The 19,986-nt window shown below is 42.4% G+C and overlaps 1 protein-coding gene across 2 annotated transcripts in view; it reads right to left on the bottom strand.

Annotated features, from left to right (window-relative positions):
* Positions 1-919: 919 nt before the first annotated feature.
* Positions 920-19,986, bottom strand: part of LOC109913071 (P2Y purinoceptor 8-like) — a 37,610-nt gene continuing 18,543 nt past the window's right edge. For both annotated transcript variants that reach the window (XM_048598075.1, XM_020512531.2), the window contains one exon: positions 920-5,463. In XM_048598075.1, coding sequence (XP_048454032.1) covers positions 4,441-5,427 — 987 coding nt within the window. In that variant the 5' untranslated portion in view covers positions 5,428-5,463 and the 3' untranslated portion in view covers positions 920-4,440. The remainder of the gene's footprint in view (positions 5,464-19,986) is intronic.

Genomic DNA, 19,986 nt, shown 5'->3' with positions numbered 1-19,986 from the left:
CACCCCCTCCCCTCACTAACACTGACTGTCACAGGGTCCTCACCCCCCCCCCTCACTAACACTGACTGTCACAGGGTCCTCACCTCACCCCCTCCCCTCACTAACACTGACTGTCACAGGGTCCTCACCTCACCCCCTCACTAACACTGACTGTCACAGGGTCCTCACCCCCTCCCCTCACTAACACTGACTGTCACAGGGTCCTCACCCCCTCCTCTCACTAACACTGACTGTCACAGGGTCCTCACCCCCACCCCTCACTAACACTGCCTGTCACAGGGTCCTCACCTCACCCCCTCCTCTCAGGGACACTGACTGTCGCAGGGTCCTCACCTCACCCTCTCCTCTCAGGGACATTCACTGCCTTAAAAATATGCTCTGTTGCTCTCTGAAGAAGGCACTATTAAAGAGAAAACAAAATCCTCTCATCTCCATCTTAAACAAGGCAACTCTCATTTGGAAACTGTGTCTGGCTAGTTCCCACTGGAGAGAGCCTGCTTTTAGCATCTGCCCTGTCAAGGTCCCTCAAGATCTTTTCCGTTTCAGCAAGATCACTTCTCAATGTTCTAAAGTCTAATGGCTTGGACTACCTGTCCAAGCATTCCTTAACACATCACAACCCAACTGTAGGTAAGAATTGAGTAAACAGCCTCAATCCATTCAATGCGGGGGTCCCTCCGAGTCAGTGGGGATTTCTATCCCATTGCTCTGGAAAGCAGTGGAAGTTGGAAAACTGAGACCTACAGAGAGTCACTCAGGCTATTCCTTGCTAACTAGGGCAAGTTTTGAAAATAGGTCATAGTGCCAGTTTCAGGTAGGCTCAAGTTATTTTCTTTTACATTCAATATCACTACTGGATTCCCATGAATATTAAAAGACACAGCGGTAGGCTCAAAAGCAGTTTATTGACATCATTGACACGTGGATACAATTAGCAAATAAGCAGAATATTTATTGTTAACATTACATTATTCACATTGTGCTAATCTTCACTTTTTTTTATTTGCGACATATCACCATCGATAAACAGCCCGAGACCTGAGTGTTTACCTTCCAATAGACACTGAAACCAATCTTTCTCTAAGCCTCCGCTGACTTTTTCTCCTGCCCTACTCAAACCATTTGCAGAGCAGGAGGTGAAAAGAGCTTTTGGAGTTTCCGAAAAAACGTCACAAACAATGATGACTATCTGAAATGAGTTACTGCCATTTTGTTGGCAATATTACAACCAATTTCCGCGCAGCGCTATCTCACAGACTGCCAGTCAGATTGATGGACCACTGTGTGAGGAATAAAGCCTCCTCAGGATTCCAAGACAAGTGATCCCATTCTTTTTTCAAAGATGGGACCTTTGATGTGTGCTTGAATCAGTGATAAATGCTGGCCTAGCCATTGAAGTCAACCATCCCATGAGAAACAAAGAAAGCATATGTTGATGGAATTGGATTTCAATGCTTGATCTGCAAAACCATCATCTCTAAGAATGAAGCACCCACTGTATACTGAAGTCAATCTAGATTATCTAAATCTGTGTCAGTGTGAATAAATTTGCCACCATGATATCACCTGTAATTATGAGGAGGTATAAAATTGGAGACAAATGTCGGAGAAGACCTCCCGACACCCAGATCCATCTCCCTCTTTTGTGTTTCTCAGATTTTAACTCTGTCTTTTGGAAGCAGCGATATAGCTAAGTGTCATGTGTGATAAAATTTATCTTAGTTTTGGTATCTATTAGTGTGTCTGGGCTGGCAGCCTGTCAAGTTTATTGCATTCGAGAGACAGGGCATGCCAGTGACCATTCCAGTTAATCTTGTATGAGAACAAGGGCTGGGCTTGTTAAGTGGTTTTCAACAGGTCAAACCAAAATGTTCAGAGGTCACTGAACAGTCAGATTTTATGAGTTGGTTGCAAACAGTTGAAACAGAGGGTTACTACATTTGGGTTCTTACATTCAGGCTATTGGTCAGTCAGGTAAATTGAGAAAGGGGAAAAGGCTCCAAACTGAAAAGATGTGGTAGAATACTCTGCACAGTGAAGGCTTAGGAACAACCCTGAGAACCAATAGATGCAGCTTTGATTTGAGATTCAGACTCAGAAAATCCCTGAGAGCCATCCAGGTCAGTTGGGTACCAGGAGAAACCATTGTTGGCCAGAGGAGCTAAGCATTGGGCTAAAGGAAGCCCACAAGCAGTATTTGCTTGGTGCATCTGAATAATATTAGCGCTTAGACAAACCCAGCAGCCGTGTCAGCAAAGTAAAGCTAGCTAGCTGTGAAACTGTGAATTGTGCCCATGAGCAGAAATTGTAGACCACCCTCAAGGATCAAGTGAAAAGCAGTTTTGAGCAATGATTGAAATACCAGGATGTGAGCACCTATTGAGGCAGTCCATGACCAGACAGCTATTGAGGGAGTGCCATGGCTACACTTTTGAAAGTGAAGTACTGGAATCCTTCTAAATGAGTCAATACTTTTAATGAGATCGGTGGCATACCAGATCACTAATGTTTGGGGAGGAGTTGTGGGACCTGTCTTGACCACACATGCTACTTGACACAGTCTGTGGTGTCTTCCACCAGAGTCTGTCTGTTAACCATATTTACCTCATGTTAATTCTGGTAGTTAGATTATGAGTTCTAGAATTGTTGTAGATTGTTTTGCTATTCTTTGTGTGGTAACTTTTATTTTATGTGGAAAAATCTGTGGAATCTTTCGGTTTTAATTGTTTAGTCAATACCAGGAATCTTGAGCTTTTTCTACATTCAAATTAAAAAAAAAACTGGTCTCTAAGCACACCATGACACAAATAGCTGCCATTCTGCTTCAGTGGTCGAGACAGTGAATACTGAAAGTGGTGATGGGAAGTCTATCAAGATGGCTACTTTGTCCTGGATGGTGTCCAACGTCTTGAATTATAGAATCCCCATAGTGTGGAAGCAGGCCATTCAGCCCGTCGAGTCCACGCCATCCCTTGGAAGACCATTGGTCATTGATGGAGCAGCCGAAATGGTTGGGCCTTGCACATTACCCTACCCAGTGCGACATTACCACAACACCACTGTCTTACTACCACACTGTCACACATTACTGTGGTGCCAATCTTCCCTCTTCTATCACCACACGCCTGCAAATTAAAATAAAGTTACTCAAATAGTGGAGTGCAATTCAAGCATATTAGTGAAGAAAACAGGACCAATTTCTTCCCTCACTGCATTGGGACAGCCTGTTGTAGATCAGTTATCAGCTGATTTGTAGATGCCACCAACTCTTTGTGCCACTTTGTTTGGATTATATTGGATAGCTGGTTTACAAACAGGCCCTTTGACCCAACTATGCCATGCTAGTAATTATACTCCACTTGAGCCAACTTTCCTCATCTAAATCTTCTATCATAACCATCCATCACTTTTCCTTTCCAATGCTTGCCAGCTTTCACCTTGTGGGTAGAGATTTCAGCCCATAAAGCATATTGGAAACCAAACCATTAAATAAATAAATACATAACAATGGGAATTTGCAGGAGGAATAATTTCAAGATATTAGCTTTATTTTAGTGGAATGTAAAGCTGGTGGAGGTGAAAAACATGCTGTAGATGATGGAGTCTCTCTCTTTAGCAGGTCTTCACAACCAGATAAGAAGGGGCAAGAGGCACATTTTTCTTCAGAACATAAGAAATAGGAGCAGAAGTTGGCCATTCAGCCCGTCAAGCCTGCTATGATGTTGAAGTAGATCATAACTGATCTTTTACCTCATTTTTTCCGCACTATTCCCATATCCCTTGCTATCTTTAACATCTAGGAATCTATGGATCTCTATCTTGAATATACTCAATGGCTGAGCCTCCAAAGCCCACTGAAGGATGAGAGAGTTTCTAAGCTTCACCAGCCTCTGAAGAAATTCCTCCTCCTTTCAGTCCTAAATGGCCAATCGCTTATATGGAAAATGTGACCCCTGGTTCTAGACTCTGAACCAGCAGAAACGTCCTCTCTGCATGTACTGTCAAGTCTTGAAAGAATTTCCTACATTTCAATGAAATCACTTCTCATTCTTCTAAACTCTAGAGAATATAGGCCTTGTCTCCTCGTTCCTGCCTCATCGGACAATCCCACCATGCCAGGATCGTTCTGGTGAACCTTTCCTGCTCTGTCTCTCTAAACGCTAAATATATGCTTCCACTGGTAAGAGCAAAGCTGGATGGAGTGGACTTCTTGAGATTTGCCTGAGGAACATCTACCTGTGTTTCCGCAACACAAGCCACACATTCTGCCTGGTTTCATTTACATTTCACAATGCCGTGTATTCACACACTGCTCTTCTTGCGTAGCTCGATTGACAGTAATGCCCCCTCCCTCCCACCTCTCGCCGGTGGTCTGAGGGATGGAATGCTTTTGATAGAAGTGAAGGCCGTCATAATCATGAGCCCCGAGGAGCACCCAACTTACTGACTGCCCTGAGCAGCTAGAGGTAGTGCGATGTTACTCGACGTCTTGTCGCAGTCGTCCATGGGGATGCAAGGCAGAAGCTTCTGGACCTTCCGTCTAAACTCTTTCGAAGCGAAGTAGTACAGCAAGGGATCAAAGCAGCCGTTTAAGCTGTTCAGAGTCAGGGAGAACTTATACAGGATGTAGATGGGTCTCTTCTGGTAGGAGCGGACGAAATGTACGATCATGATTATCTGAGTGGGGAGATAGCAGATGGCAAAAGCAAGCAACACGACAATGGTCAAATAGACAATCTGCTTCCTCGACTCTTTAATTTGAGCTGCTGGTGCCTTCAGCAGGGTCCTAATAATCCTTGAGTAGCACAGTGTCATGACCACGAATGGAACAAGGAAAAACAGAAATATCTGTGCTGAGTAGTACAGGTAAAAATAATAAACAGCGGGAAACATATTGCGGGGAATGATATCGAAGCAGGTGATGATTTGCAGATCCAGCACGCCATAGGTCAGCTTGGTGTACATCAGGGGCAAATGGACCATGAGGACAAACAACCAGCTGAGCAGGCAGAGTACGGTGGCGGTTTTCACCGTGCGGAGGTGAGAGCTGTGCAAGGGGTGCACGATGCCGAGGTAACGCTCCACACTTATCCACATGACCGTCAGGATGGAACAGTGCGTGTTGCTGTAGAAGAGAACGGTCACCAGTTGGCAGAGTGCCTCACCAACCAGCCAGTTGTTCCGGTTCCAATGGTAGGCGATCTGAAAGGGCAACGTCAAGCTGTACAGGAGGTCGTTGATGGCCAGGTTGATGGAAAAGATCATGGTGGGAGTTCTGGGCCACATGTGGCAGCAGAGGAGCCACAGGGAGATGGTGTTCAGGGGAGTGCTGATAATAAAGATGCCCAGATAGATCATTGGCAAGGTGTAATGCATCATAGTGTTGTTGAGCATCTGTATTGTGGAGTCCTCTATCGTATTATTCATCGTTCAGCGGAAAGGTGGGGAGTAAGAGCCCGAATCCTGAAAGAACAAACAGAAAAAACAACATTCATTTTTCATGGAGAGATAGTAGGAACTGCCAATGCTGGAGTCAGATATAACACAGTGTACAGCTGGAGGAACACAGCAGGCCAGACAGTATCAGAGGAGCAGGAAAGTTGATGTTTCCAGTCGGGACGCTTCTTCAGAAAAGATTCATTTTTCATGTAATTTTTACAATTTGCATATATTTGCCACCATTATTTTGCTTGGAAAGTCTGAAATTATTCTGAACATAATCGCCCGTAACTGATGAGGGAAGACAATTAAAATTGCCAAGGGCTTTACCCATCAACTAGTTGTAATCATCCCACAATCTTCTGTTTCAACTTCTATTTTTTTTAGTTTGCTCTCGGGATCTGGGTGTCACTGGTAAGAGCAGCATTTATTGCCCGTCCCTAATAGCTGTTGAACTGAGCAGCATTTCAGAGGGCAGTCAAGAGTCAACCACATTGCAGAGCATCCAGAATCAAATTAAGGCCGGAATAGAAAAGTACAGTATAGTCCCTTCATTTAAACGACATTAGCAAAACAGATGGGTTTTTATGATAATTAGCAATGGCTACTGTTAGGCCAACTTTTAACTCAACATTTTTATTACTGTCAACGTTTTTATTACCACTGCAAATGATGGGACGAGAATGCATTCTGAGGAAGGGTTCACCCAACCCGAAACGTTAACTCTGATTTCTCTCCACAGATGCTGCCAGACCCCCTGAGCTTTTCCAGCAATTTCTGCTTTGGTGCAAGAATGGTCCCTGTGGATGAGGGATCACAATCACACAGATCACAATCGGGATTACTGTCCTTAAAATGTTGCCAGGTTTGTTAAAGCAGTTGAAAATCATGAAAGGTTGAGGTGAAGGGAGCGAAGAGACACTGTTTGCAGTGACTGAAGGACCAATGAGCAGAGAGACCACACATTTGGGGGAGAGTTTAGCAACAGAATCAGAGGTGGGCTGAGGGAAAACTTCTGTTTTTCCACCAGTGATTAGGACCTGGAATGTAAGCCTGTCAGATGGCAGAAGGCGGTTCTGTATTGGCAACGTCAAGTAAGCCAGAGTCCTAGGCTAATGTTCTGGGAGGCTGTGGGTTTGAACCCACCACAGCAGATGATGAAACTTATTAATAAAAATGTTGAGTTAAAAGTTGGCCTAACAGTAGCCATTGCTAATTATCATAAAAACCCATCTGTTTTGCTAATGTCGTTTAAATGAAGGGACTATACTGTACTTTTCTATTCCGGCCTTAATTTGATTCTGGATACTCTGCAATGTGGTTGACTCTTGACTGCCCTCTGAAATGGCTGCTCAGTTCAACAGCTATTAGGGACGGGCAATAAATGCTGCTCTTACCAGTGACACCCAGATCCCGAGAGCAAACTAAAAAAAATAGAAGTTGAAACAGAAGATTGTGGGATGATTACAACTAGTTGATGGGTAAAGCCCTTGGCAATTTTAATTGTCTTCCCTCATCAGTTACGGGCGATTATGTTCAGAATAATTTCAGACTTTCCAAGCAAAATAATGGCGGCAAATATATTCAAATTGTATTGTGATAGAAAATGTGGCATTATTGAAAAGCTAAAAGACTTGGTTTCAAAAGGAAAAATGTTTTTCTGGGACTTTTGATCTTATAAATGGCTCAACAGAATGAGTTATTTTACTAATGGTTCTATAGGTTAATAATATTATGAGTAAACCACATTGAATAAAAAATGCAGGAGCAAATAACTGCAGATGCCGGAATCTGTACTGATAACAAAAAATGCTGGAAATCACAATGTGTCAAGTAGAATCCGTGGGGAGAGAGCAAGCTAACGTTTCGAGTCTAGATGGCTTCATCAGAGCTGGCGTGAAGTGTGGAAGAAGGCAGCACTTTTGCAGTAGTAGGGGTGGTGGAGTGCTGGGGGAGTGCAGGTGGTGATAGTCCAGATTAACTGATCAGAATATAGAATGGCAGAATAATAGTGTATCTAACTGCCAGACTGGAAAGAACAGATGGTCCTACTGGAGTGGCGGGAGGGGAGAGAGGCCATGGTGACAGAGAATACAACGAGTAAAGATAAAAGAAAGGGAAGAAATGGGAATGAGTTCACAATTTGAACGTGTTAAACTCAGCATTAAGTCCAGAAGTTTGTAAAGTGCGCAGCCTGAAAAAGAGATAGAATCACAGAATTCCTCCGATATGGAAGCAGGCCATTCAGCCCATTGAGTCAACACTGACCCTCGGAAGAGTGTCCCACCCAGATCCACCCCATCTCTGTAACCCTGCATTTCCAAAGACAGATCCACCTAGCCTGCACATCCTTGGGCACTATGGGCAATTTAGCTTTACCTATTCACCAAACCTGGATATCTTTGGACAGTGGGAGGCAACAGGAGCAAACCACGCAGACAGAGGAAGAATGTGCAAATACCACACAGACAGTCACCCGAGGCTGGGACAGAATCCAGGTCCCTGGCACTGTTTTAACAATGAATTGCTGTATGAAAATAAACAGGTTTGAAAAATTCCATTAAACTTTTAGTACGGGGGAGGTGATGGCCTAGTGGTATTATCGCTGGACTGTTAATGCCGCGACCCAGATAGCATTCTGGGGACCCAGGTTCAAATCCTGCCACGGCAAATGGTGAAATTTGAATTCAATAAAATATCTGGAATTAAGAATCTAATGATGACCGTGAATCCATTGTTGATTGTTGGAAAATCCCATCTGGTTCACTGATGTCCTTTAGGGAAGGAAACTACCATCTTCACCTGGTCTGGCCTACATGTCACTCCAGACCCACAGCAATGTGGTTGACTCTTAACTGCCCTGGGGGCAATTAGGGATGGGCAATAAATACTGTTTCAAAAGTTTACACAAAAATCTGTGTTTGCTAACAACAACAGAAGTCTTCCTCTGATGCTGTCTCCCACCATCAGCCATAAGGTTTTAGTCACCGGCTCAATACCTATACTTATTTAGTCTTGTTACTGGTGCATACAGAGCAAAAATCCGACATTGACAGGTTTGAAATGGAATTCTTGTAAAACTGAGGACTGGTACTTACTATAAATTTCTTATTTAGCAGTTATGAATACCTTTAACCACAATTCTAACACCAGCCCTGCCTTGCTTTAGGAGATTAACACCTTGAAAGATTGATTCTTTTGATAACCTTCAAGCAGAATTGCACGCAGATGCTGAAATTATTCATGTATATTAAGGTGTCAAGAGGCAGATTTTTATTATTGTTAATACAGCTTTTCCATAGATGGCTCAAACCACTCAAATGACCATTACCCCACAGTGCATGGCAGTGTAACCAAAAGTTATTCTCTTCTATTTAATGCATGGGCAGTCCTGACTTAGCCACTTGTTCAAATAAACATCTCTGCACTCAAGTGCAAGCAGCACGATGAGGCTCCCTTATGACCATCCCAAGTAATGTGTCAGAAACTGTGAAGGTATGTACGATCTGAGGAACTGAAAAGTCGGAAGGTTATAGTAAACCTGTATCAGACCACACTGAAAGTATTGCGTGCAAATCTTGGCACCATATCACAACATTTGATGTAGAGGCACTGGAGAGGGTGCAGAAAATACTTAACATGATAACAGCAGAAATACCTGACTTTATATATCAGGAAAGGATTAACAGGCTGGTCTCTTTTTCTCTTGAAATACAGAGATGACTGAAGCGGAGTCTCTAAAAATCTGTAGAATTTTGGTGGAGTGGACAGAACTTCTTTTCTCTCTCAGAAAGAGCATAGCTAGAGGCCACCGATTTAAAATAGTCACTTAGAAACTGAACAGGAAACTTATAAGAAACATAATACTCAAAGAGTGGTGAAAAAGTGGAACTCAGAAAGAGTCATTGGAGGGAACTGTAAAACAAAAGTAACGTAGTGTGGGTGAAATAAAAACAGAAAGTGTTGTAAAAAGTCAGCATGTCTAGAAGTATCTGTGGAGAGAACTGTAGGGTCAGTGTTTCGAGTCAAATATGGCATTTCTTTGAACGTAATTTACGCTCAAAACGTAAATTCTCTTCCTCTTTCCACAGAGGCTGCCAGACCTGCTGAGTTACTGTGGCACCTTCTATTCTCACTGAAGTGAAGTGTATTGAAAGGGAAACTGGATAAGCATTCAAGGGAGAAGGAAGTGGGACAGTTAGATTAATAGACAAATGCGAAATGGGCAAAAATATAGAACAAAGAACAAGAGAACAAAGAAAATTACAGCACAGGAACAGGCCCTTCGGCCCTCCAAGCCTGCACCGACATGCTGCCTGTTACAACTAAAACCCCCTATCCTTCCGGGGACTGTATCCCTCTATTCCCATCCTATTCATGTATTTGTCAAGACACCCTTTAAAGTCACTATCGTATCTGCTTCCACTACCGCCCCCAACAGCAAGTTCAGGCACCCACAACCCTCTGTGTAAAAAACTTGCCTCGTACATCACCTTTAAACCTTGCCCCTTGCACCTTAAACCCATGGCCCCTGGTAACTGACTCTTCCACCTGGGAAAAAGCTTTTGACTGTCCACTCTGACCATGCCCTTCATAATCTTGTAGGTCTCTATCAGGTTGCCCCTCAACCTCCTTTGTTCCAGTGAGAACAGCCCAAGTTTCTCCAACCTCTCCTCATAGCTAATGCCCTCCATACCAGGCAACATCCTGGTAAGTCTTTTCTGTACCCTCTCCAAAGCCACCACATCCTTCTGGTAATGTGGCGACCAGAATTGAACACAATATTCCAAATGTGGCCTAACTAAGGTTCTATAAAGCTGCAACATTACCTGCAAAATTTTAAACTCAATACCCCGGCCAATGAAGGCAAGCATGCCATATGCCTTGTTGACTACGTTATAGTAATGTACGAGAATGTCATTGGATGAATAAAATTTGCAATTGAAAGCCAGTATCAGGGTCATAAAAACCAAAAGAATTGCTGATGCTATAAATCAGGAACAAAAACAGAAGTTGTTGGAAAAGCCCAGCAGGTCTGGCAGCATCTGTGTTCTTCACAGGTGTTCTTCACAGATGCTGCCAGACCTGCTGAGCTTTTCCAGCAACTTCAATTTTTGTTCCTGATTTATAGCATCAGCAATTCTTTAGCCTGGCATGCCTGGTGCCCACAACACATTCAAAAGGCAATTGCACACCCAGATGAGTGTTGCAAACCTTGCTCAGGCCCAGACATATCATTGCAACAAGTTGGACAATGGAAAATTGGTGCCCTGTTCTATGAGCAAGGAGATGGAGGTCCTGGTGAACAGGTTGGAGCTGGGGAGCAATGTCCTCTTCCCCCAGAACCACCAGGAGAAATGCTTGATACCAGACCATGCAGCCTGGTCCACATTCACCATGTTCATCAAGAGGTGACCTTATAGAGGTTTATAAAATCATGAGGGGCATAGATAATGTGAATAGCAAAGGTCTTTTCTCTAGGTTAGGAAAGTTCAAAACTAGAGGGCATATTTTTAAGGTCAGAAGGGAAAGATTTAAAAAGAACCTGAAGGGCATCGTTTTCATACAGAGGGTGGTTTGTGTGTGGAATGAGCTGCCAGAGGAAGCAGTAGATGTAGGCACAGTTAGAACATTTAAAAGACATTTGGACAGGTGCATGAATAGGCAAGGTTTAGAGGGATATGGGCCAAATGCAGGCAAATGGGACCAGTTTAGTTTGGGAAACTTGGTCAGCATAGACAAGTTAGAATGAAGGGTCTATTTTCATGCTGTATGACCCTACGACCCTCCCCTTACCTGAAGTGCAGTGGCCCTCAGGTTAAACCACTATGCCCCCTATTGGGAGCAGCCCGAGTCTAGTAGGTCTGTGGGGCACCTAGATTTCTCAACAGTTATGTTTCCTATTCTTCAATAAGTTGTAAAGCTCTGCTATCTATGAAATCCTATTGTGAGCAAACTGGCACCCACATTTCCTACATTACTATAGTCACTGCAATTCAAAGACACGTCATCGGTTGAAAACCACTTTAGCACATCTTCAAGGTGTGAAAGATAATTTGTGAGAGAAAATATTTGTGAATTTTTTTTAATGAAAAAACTCCTTCCCAAATTAATCACCAAGAATTGAGTCAAAATTGCCACACTACAGTCAGCAACGACACCTACTTGGAGAGACTTGGAAAAATAGGATTGTTCTCCTTCGAGCAGAGACGGTTTTCAGGAGATTTAATAGAGGTGACCAGGGTTATGATTTGATACAGTTAATGAGAAAGCACGTTTTTTACAGGTAGTTTGGTTAGTAACCAGAGGGCATAGAAGGAAGATAATTGGCAAATGAACCAGAAGGAAGTTGATGGCCTAGTGGTATTAGCAATAGGATATTAATCTAGAGACCCAGGTAATGTTCTGGGGATTCAAGCTTGAATTTGAATTTAATTAAAAAAAATTGGAATTAAGAGTCTAATGATGACTATGAAACTGTTGTCAGGGGAAAAGCCCATCTAATTCATGAATGGCTATCCGTACATAGTCTGGTGACTATGTAACTCCAGGCCCACTACAATGTGGTTGACTCTTAACCGCTGTCCATCAATTAGAGATGGGCAAAGAATACAGGCCTCGCAGTGATGCCCACATCCTGTGAATGAAAAACGTCATTCAACTATATTTTTACTTGGCATCCAGATCTTGCAAATGACCGTTGCAAGTCAGCCACCCATTGAATTGGAAGCATTTGACAACAGGAAGCCACGGCACAATGCCAGCCTTGTGGCAAGTTGGAAACCCAATTCATCTTTAAAACTGTTGCTCTGACCACAGACAGGGACAAGCTGGAGGTACAAAATAATCTGAGAACAAAGCAAATAACAACTTATAGCAGAGCAGAGGCTCAGCTGAAGTGACAAGTGGTTTTCCTGGAATTGCTTTAGTTTGAATGAACAATCTGATCCTCATAATCAGAATAAATAAGTCTTGCAGCTTGGGGTGGCAAGAGCTGTTGGGGAGCTACAGAGATTCCTTGGATTCTTAATTCCTTCTACGAATGAAAGATTCAACAACAAAGAATGTTGGGATGTCATATTGCGGTTGTACAGGACGTTGGTGAGGTGCTGTGTCCAGTTCTGGTCACCCTGCTATAGGAAGGATATTATTAAACTGGAGAGGTTTCAGAAAAGATTTACCAGGGTGTTACTGGGACTGGAGATTTTGACTTTTAAGGAGAGGTTGAATGGGCTGGGACTTTTTTCATTGGATCACAGGAAGTTGAGGGGTGATCTTACAGAGGTTTATAAAATCATGAGGGGCATAGAAGGTGAACAACAAAGGTATTTTCCCTAAGATGGGGGAGTTCAAAATTAGAAGGCATAATCTTAAGATGAGTAGAGAAAGATTTAAAAGGGACTCAAGGGGCAATCTTTTCACATAGCTTGGAAAATCATTCTCTGTCCTTTAATATCAAGCAATCTACATCATCATGTCACCATGCCCGTAGGGAATAAGTTCACATTTATGCAATAAGAGAAAATATTTTAATGGTTTCCCCATTTCATGTACAAATTTGCACACCAGAGCTCAACTGTATGATCTGCCCACACTGTAACTTCAATATCATTTACCTGTCAGCAGTATATCTATCTACTCAAACTACATGTTAATTGTTCTGATGAACTGCTGCCAACATCCTAATATTGTGGTCAGACTCTTACCAATCACAAAATAAGCTTGTTACTGAATAGTCATTCAATCTTCCACTAAAATCCATACTCTCAATATTTCTGCCCTCGTCGCTTTCTCACAATCAATACAATTATAATTCCATGCTGCTCTGAACATCCACTTTTTGTCCTTCATAATCTCCAAATATACTGCTCTACTCTTTGTTTTTGTTAAAAGGTAATTTTCAGAACATTGGGCAGCAATGGAAAAGCTTCATTCACTCTCTAAATGTCATGAGGTGGTGGTCAACTTTCTGAACTGATACTCCATCCCCCGAATCCCACTTTGATCATGCTCCCACAGTAGTGCTGGTTGGAACACTCTTAACTTTTTGGGTTATGGCCTGACCTGGAGGGGAATGTTATTTTTCTTGTGCTTTTTGATGTCAGAGGTCACCGTCCTTAGCTAGTAGAGATAACATGTGACTCCGTACCACTGCAATGTGTCTGATTCTTATCTGCCTCCTGAAATGGCTGAGCAAGGGCAATTAGGGATGGAAAACAAACAACACCCATGTACCATATAACCAAAAATTCTTAAAAATAGCCTCTCAAATCTGTAGATCTCTCAGCCTCATCTACCATCCAGCATTTATCAACTTTTAAAAACCCAAGCTTGATGCAATCCAGTCACTAATTCCACAGGGAGTTTTCTGGAGTCTTCATTTCAGTCAATCTCTACACTACGGACTTTGGTTCATTATCTTGATTTCTCAATCAGGAAATACTTAAAGAAAAAACTCAGTGAAAAATAGATTATGAACCCAGAAATTAGCCAGAGCAAATGCATATTTCTTTATTGCATTACTAGACAGGAATCTAAAGAAAATAAGTTGAATTTCATCCCTACATTTGGAATTAACAAATATATCATACCCTTTTTCACAGGGATCTCTCCTGAGCCTTTCATTTAATATCAACTTCTTTTTAGCAAGAAAAAATGATCAGATGTAATTATGAAGCTGTTTGTACAATAGCAAGTAACAAGCAACGACACAGATTCATAAGAGAAAGATCATGGCTAACCAACTTCCTCAACTTCTTTAAAGATGCGTGATCTCTACTAGAGAATCTTGAAGGTCTTAAATCATAATGTAACTTGATGGTCTAAGTATGACATCCTCTGAAAAGGCTGTTAGTTAATTCTAAGCCATGCAGAATCAGAATAAATGCAGAGAATGGATTTAATGGGCAGAAGAACACAAAGCAGCGGTGTACATGGTCTGATTGATTACCTGAATTGCCAAATCATGCAATAATGGAACTTCAGAATATAACAATAGAATTAACTATAGCACAGAAGCAGGCTGTTCACTCTAACTTGTCAATGCCAGTGCTTTTGCTCCATAAAAGCATCCTTGTATCCTATAACACAGTGAGGAGCTGGAGGAACACAGCAGGTCAGGCAGCATCAGAGGAGCAGAAAAGCTGACGTTTCTCCCTGTTATCTCAGACTCCAGCATCGGCAGTTCTTACTATCTCCTTGTATCCTACTTCCTCTAGCCCTATGAGGTCTGAAGTGGATATCTTGCCTTCCTCACGTACTCCTGAATGTAGTGTAGTTTTGACAGACACCTGCATTCATAAACAGAATTGTCCTCACCAAAAAAGGGTGTGCATATAGGCTCCGGAGACACGGTAATAATGTGATAAAGCCCAAATCATGGTTATCTAAGTGCCTGTGATGACAAAATTGACCCTTCTTGGACTAGTTTGCAATATGTGTATTCTGTGGCAATCTGGAAACTGTTTCTGAAAGAATGATTCCCACTGCTTCCCTTTTCTCAAACCAAAACTGTGTAAATTGCATGAACATTATGCAACCTCCAAATCTATTTTTCTGAAAGAAATAACCATAATTGACAGCACAGTAGCTCAGTGGTTAGCACTGCTACCTCATGGCGCCAGGGACCTGGGTTCAATCCCAACCTCAGGTGACTGTCTGTGTGGAGTTTGCACATTCTCCCCGTGTCTGCATGGGTTTCCTCCAGGTGCTCTGGTTTCCTCCCACAGTCTAAAGATGTGCAGGCTAGGTGGACTGGCCATGCTAAATTGCCCAGAGTGCCCAGAGATGTGTAGGTTAGGTGGATTAGCCATGGGAACTGTAGGGCTACAGGGATAGAGTAGGCGTTGGGTCTGGATGGAATGATCTGCTTTCACACTGTGAGGATTCTATGATTCGATAATTTCTAATCTCTTACTAGGAGTTATATCAGTTTTACAGAAGTACTTAATGAATTGAATAAAATTAAAATAAAATGGTCAAATTTGCCACTGATACTGGGAGATGGACAGCCCAAAGATGACAGAATGGGTTGGACAAAGCAAGTGTGGGTAAATTCACATAATTTAATGCAAGTGAAAAACACTGTGCATGTGAAATAAAAGTAATTACTATGGGATATTGGAGTGGTCAGAAAAGAAGTTGAGGGAGTCCCAACGTTCCTAGGATGGCTCGGTATATCTGGGCAAGGCATTCACTGGAATCTCCACATCAGAACTACATAGTTACATCAGTTGAATATAAAGTGAGAAAAAGACCTGATCTAATTATAGTGTGCTCTGGCCAAACAGCATGTTCAATCGTCAGTTCTGGTTATCAAGAAACAAGGCAGACAATAAATACTGAAGATAATGTCCAGAAGTTATATAATACTAGGGGGCATGCATTTCAGTTGAGAGGGGGAAAGTTCAAAGTCTTGAATGCACTGTTGTAGGTGGTGGTAGAGGCAGATACGATAGGGGCGTTTAAGGGACTTTTAGATATGAATATGCAAGGAATGGAGGGATAGGGACCAAGAGCAGACAGAAGGGATTAGTTAATTTGGCATCATGTTTGGCACAACATTGAGGGCCAAAGGGTCCATTCCTGTGGTGTACTGTTCTATGTTCTTTGTTCTAAGTTTGACAAAACTCAACCCAATGTCAGAGGACAGAAAAAAGATTTGAGAGATTTGAAGATTACAGCCTGAATAGGATGGCTTTCGAGTGATAATTATTTGGAGACAAGCAAGTTGTAAATTAAGCTCGAAAGGCAAAATCCACAAAATCACTTGAAAGTAAATTGGAAAAGGAAACACAATAAAATCACAAAAAGCAAGTGCAATATTGATATCAGAAATTCATCTTCACATAAAGTGAGACCCAGGTAGAGTGGACGCAAAACTCCCAAGCCCACTGAAGAAACATTTAGATATTTAACAGAGCAGGTGAACGATAACGTGTTTCTGGGTGAGTAAGTTAAGATGGGCTAAATTGTTTTCTAAATCTCTAAGTATTTTGTGATCTTGTTGAGTCCTGTATTAGAGGAAGATGATTAGCCCATTCAGCCATTCAAGTAATTCCGTATTTTTGTCAGCCAATGCAGCACTAAGTAGATATCAGTTCTGCCTTATCTTAATAACGTTACTTCCCCAGTCATTACTCAATTGATTTGACATCCAAGCCGACTTAAGACACATTCTTGCAACTTTTATGATTTTCTTTTCTGCAGTTCCATTATTAACACTACGACCAAGGCTCTGACTATACTTTAACTAGAGCACTGTGCGTAGTTTTGGTCTCCATACTTTAGGAAAGATATGCAAGTCTTTGAGGTGCAGTTGAGGTTTACCAGAGTGCTTCCAAAGATGAGGGATTTTAGTGGAAAGACTAGGTTGAAGTAACTGGGTTTGTTCTCCTTGAAGGAAAGCAGATCGAAGGGAGATTTGCTAGAGGTGTATAAGATTATAACAGGTTTAGACAAGATAGATGAAGAAAAGTTGTTTCTATTGACTGATGGTACAAGGACTAAGAGACACAGATCTAAGGTTTTGGGCAAGGGATGTGGGGAAGGACTTTTTTGACACAAAACATGCAAATTATTTGGAACTCGCTGTTGATGAAAGTAGTGGAAGAGAAAATGACCATTGATTTCAAAACCGAAATGGAAGGACACTTGGGGAAATAAATCCACAGGTCTACAAGACGAGAGAAGGGGAATAGAACTGCTCCACAAAGAGCCAATATGGACTCAATGGAGTCAGGTGGCCTCCTACTGGGTTGTACTGATTCTAGGATTTTTTCTGGATTGTCCATTCTGTTCTGTTGCTGAAACATGGGTTAACAGGTAGGTTTTTTTTTCACTTGTTCTGACTATACATTTTCCACAGAGGTTTCTGAGGTCCTGGCACACAGCCAACATAGATGCACTGGAGTCTCTGACGCCCTGTTGTTTTGCGAAACAGGCAGAAACAAAAAAAATTCCACAAATCTCACTTCTACAATAAGTCTATAACATTACAAAAGGCACGCTCTTGTGAAATCAATTTGATGTCAGTAGAATAGTTAGTTGGTTGACACTATGGTGTTATTATTTGAATTCAATAAGAGAGGCAATCAGATCAACAGGCAAGACATAGAAACATAGAAAATAGCAGCAGGAGTAGGCCATTCGGCCCTTCAAGTCTGTTCCAAATTTGGGTGATTGTCCAACTCAATTGCCTATTCCTGCATTCCGCCTCCCATCCTTGGATTCCCTTTATTCCCACATACTTAATCCAAATCCTTTTTGAAATTATACAATGTTTTGATCTTGACTGTTTTCTGTGTTAATGGATTTCACAGGCTCACCACTCTGTGGGTGAAGAAATTGAATAAACAGAATGAATTATTTGGAATATTACTGCAAGCTGAGTCAGCCTAACATTAAACTCTCAGCTCTTGTTTTGTGAGGCTGATTAAATTGCCCACCCTGTGCACTGAGGATGCAAGTTGCTTTCATTTGAAGGTGCCAGCTGTGCACAATGGGCTGCCGTCCCTGTGTGAATCAGAAAGTTGTGGGTGCATGAAACCTGACCATATAATTTGCACTGAATTTCAGTTCAGATGGTGTACTGCAATAAATACTGCCTTAGAGCTGAGGCATTACACCGAGGCCCCTCCTGCACTCTCAGGGGGAACTGAAAAATATCATGTCACTATTCAAAGAGCAACAGGATGTTTCCACTTTCCCAATTCATCAATTAACATTGGCAAACATATTGTCTGCTAAGTATCTGTTGCTGCTTCTTATCAAATTGGCTGCTATGTTTCCTATAGAGACAACAATTCAGAACCACTTAATTTACTGTCTCACCCTGGACATTCAATGGCATTCCATCTCTGAATACCCCACAATCAACATCCTGGGGATTACCATTAACCAGTAAGTGAACTGGACTAGACACATATATACACCATCCACCACCTTCAATACGTTCTCCCTTCACTATCAATGCACAATGGCAGCAGTGAGTACCATTGATAATATGTACTACAGCATCTCTCAAGGACAACATCTTCCAAAACCACAATCACTACAATCCAGAAGGACAAGGACAGCAACTACCACCTGCAAGTTCCCTTCCAAGCCACTCACCATCCAGACCTGGAACTATAATTGCTGTGGCTTCACTGTTGTGGGTCAAAATCCTGGAACTCCCTCATGAACAGTATTCTGGCACATGGACTGCAGTGGTACAAAAAGGCAACTCACCACCACCTTCTCAAGAGCAGTTAAGAATGGGCAATAAATGGTAGCCAAGCTAACGATGGACAATCCCATGATCTAATACAATTTTTATAAAAACCAAAAGCATTTTAAGACATTCTGAAGAGCAAGTTTTACAGCTTATTCTAGTGTTGGAAATATAAATTAAGATATACCCCTCCCCACTCAGATTAACGTATGAACAGTGATTAGGCAGGCTGGTACCATTGGAAAACATGAGTTGACAAAGTCAGGAGAACAGAAAATAGTTGGGAAAGAGAGCTACAAATCATTTGAAGGAAATATTTCAAGCTTAATCTTTCTAAGGACAGAATCTTCCCAGGCCCTGAACAATGTGGGCTGGGCAGGAAATTGGGGAAAATCAGATGAGATGTTCAGTGAGGTCTTTCTCAACATCAAGACCAAAAGTTGTATTTTCCATCCAAGTCCCAGACATTGAGACCGAGATTCTTGCTAGTTAGCGACAAGAGACCTTCAAACAAGAATTATCATCCTCACAGTCACTTGATCTTGCTTCGTTAATATGCAGTCTCCACCACCCAGGTGGAAATGAGACACTGTGAATCCCTGATATAAAAATCAGACTGGGTACCTGGTAATGCCACCTTGCCATTCATGCCTCCACACCTCCATCTCGGGCACTTGGTACCAATAACTCAAGGCACACTCCCGGGGCAGCAGCGACATGCATCCTATGTCCTTGAATGGTGACATCTGGCACATACCAGCCTCAGCCGATTATCAAGGGCACATCTCTGACTGCCTTAGAGTGTGCTGCTGCACCTCCAGTGCTGTCCTTTGGAATGCACGAGCATCTCTCATTGCAATGCTGCTGCAAGGAAAGTTTTGGGAGAGGGTAGGGTTTGGTGGGCAGGCTCTGGTCTCCTGGATTGGAGCAGACAACATCTCAGGGCTGCCGACTGACTCCCTTGGGGCACACACACTTGGCGCTTACAGCATCCCGGCCTTGCCTTATTGTTTGCCCTTTGTCCCCTCAGCCAGACCTTGAAAGTTAACAGTACTTCTGTCCTGACTTGCTGTTTAGCACAGATACATAGCAGACCGCTTGTCATGGTTGTCAGCAGTAAAAAGGTGGACATGTTGCTGTACAGCACTACCCTTTATCAATCTCACACACCTACAGCATGCACCAGCACGACTGGAAGCTGAACAGACTTCATTCCTCAGAGATAGTAGGAACTGCAGATTCTGGAGAATCTGAGATAACAAGGTGCAGAGCTGGATGAACACAGCAGGCCAAGCAGCATCAGAGGAGCAGAAAGGCTGATGCTTCGGGCCTAG

The sequence above is a fragment of the Rhincodon typus genome, chromosome 6 (genome assembly GCF_021869965.1).
Source record: "Rhincodon typus isolate 14 chromosome 6, sRhiTyp1.1, whole genome shotgun sequence".
Classification (NCBI taxonomy): Eukaryota; Metazoa; Chordata; class Chondrichthyes; order Orectolobiformes; family Rhincodontidae; genus Rhincodon; species Rhincodon typus.
This window is presented reverse-complemented; position numbering and strand designations above follow the sequence as displayed.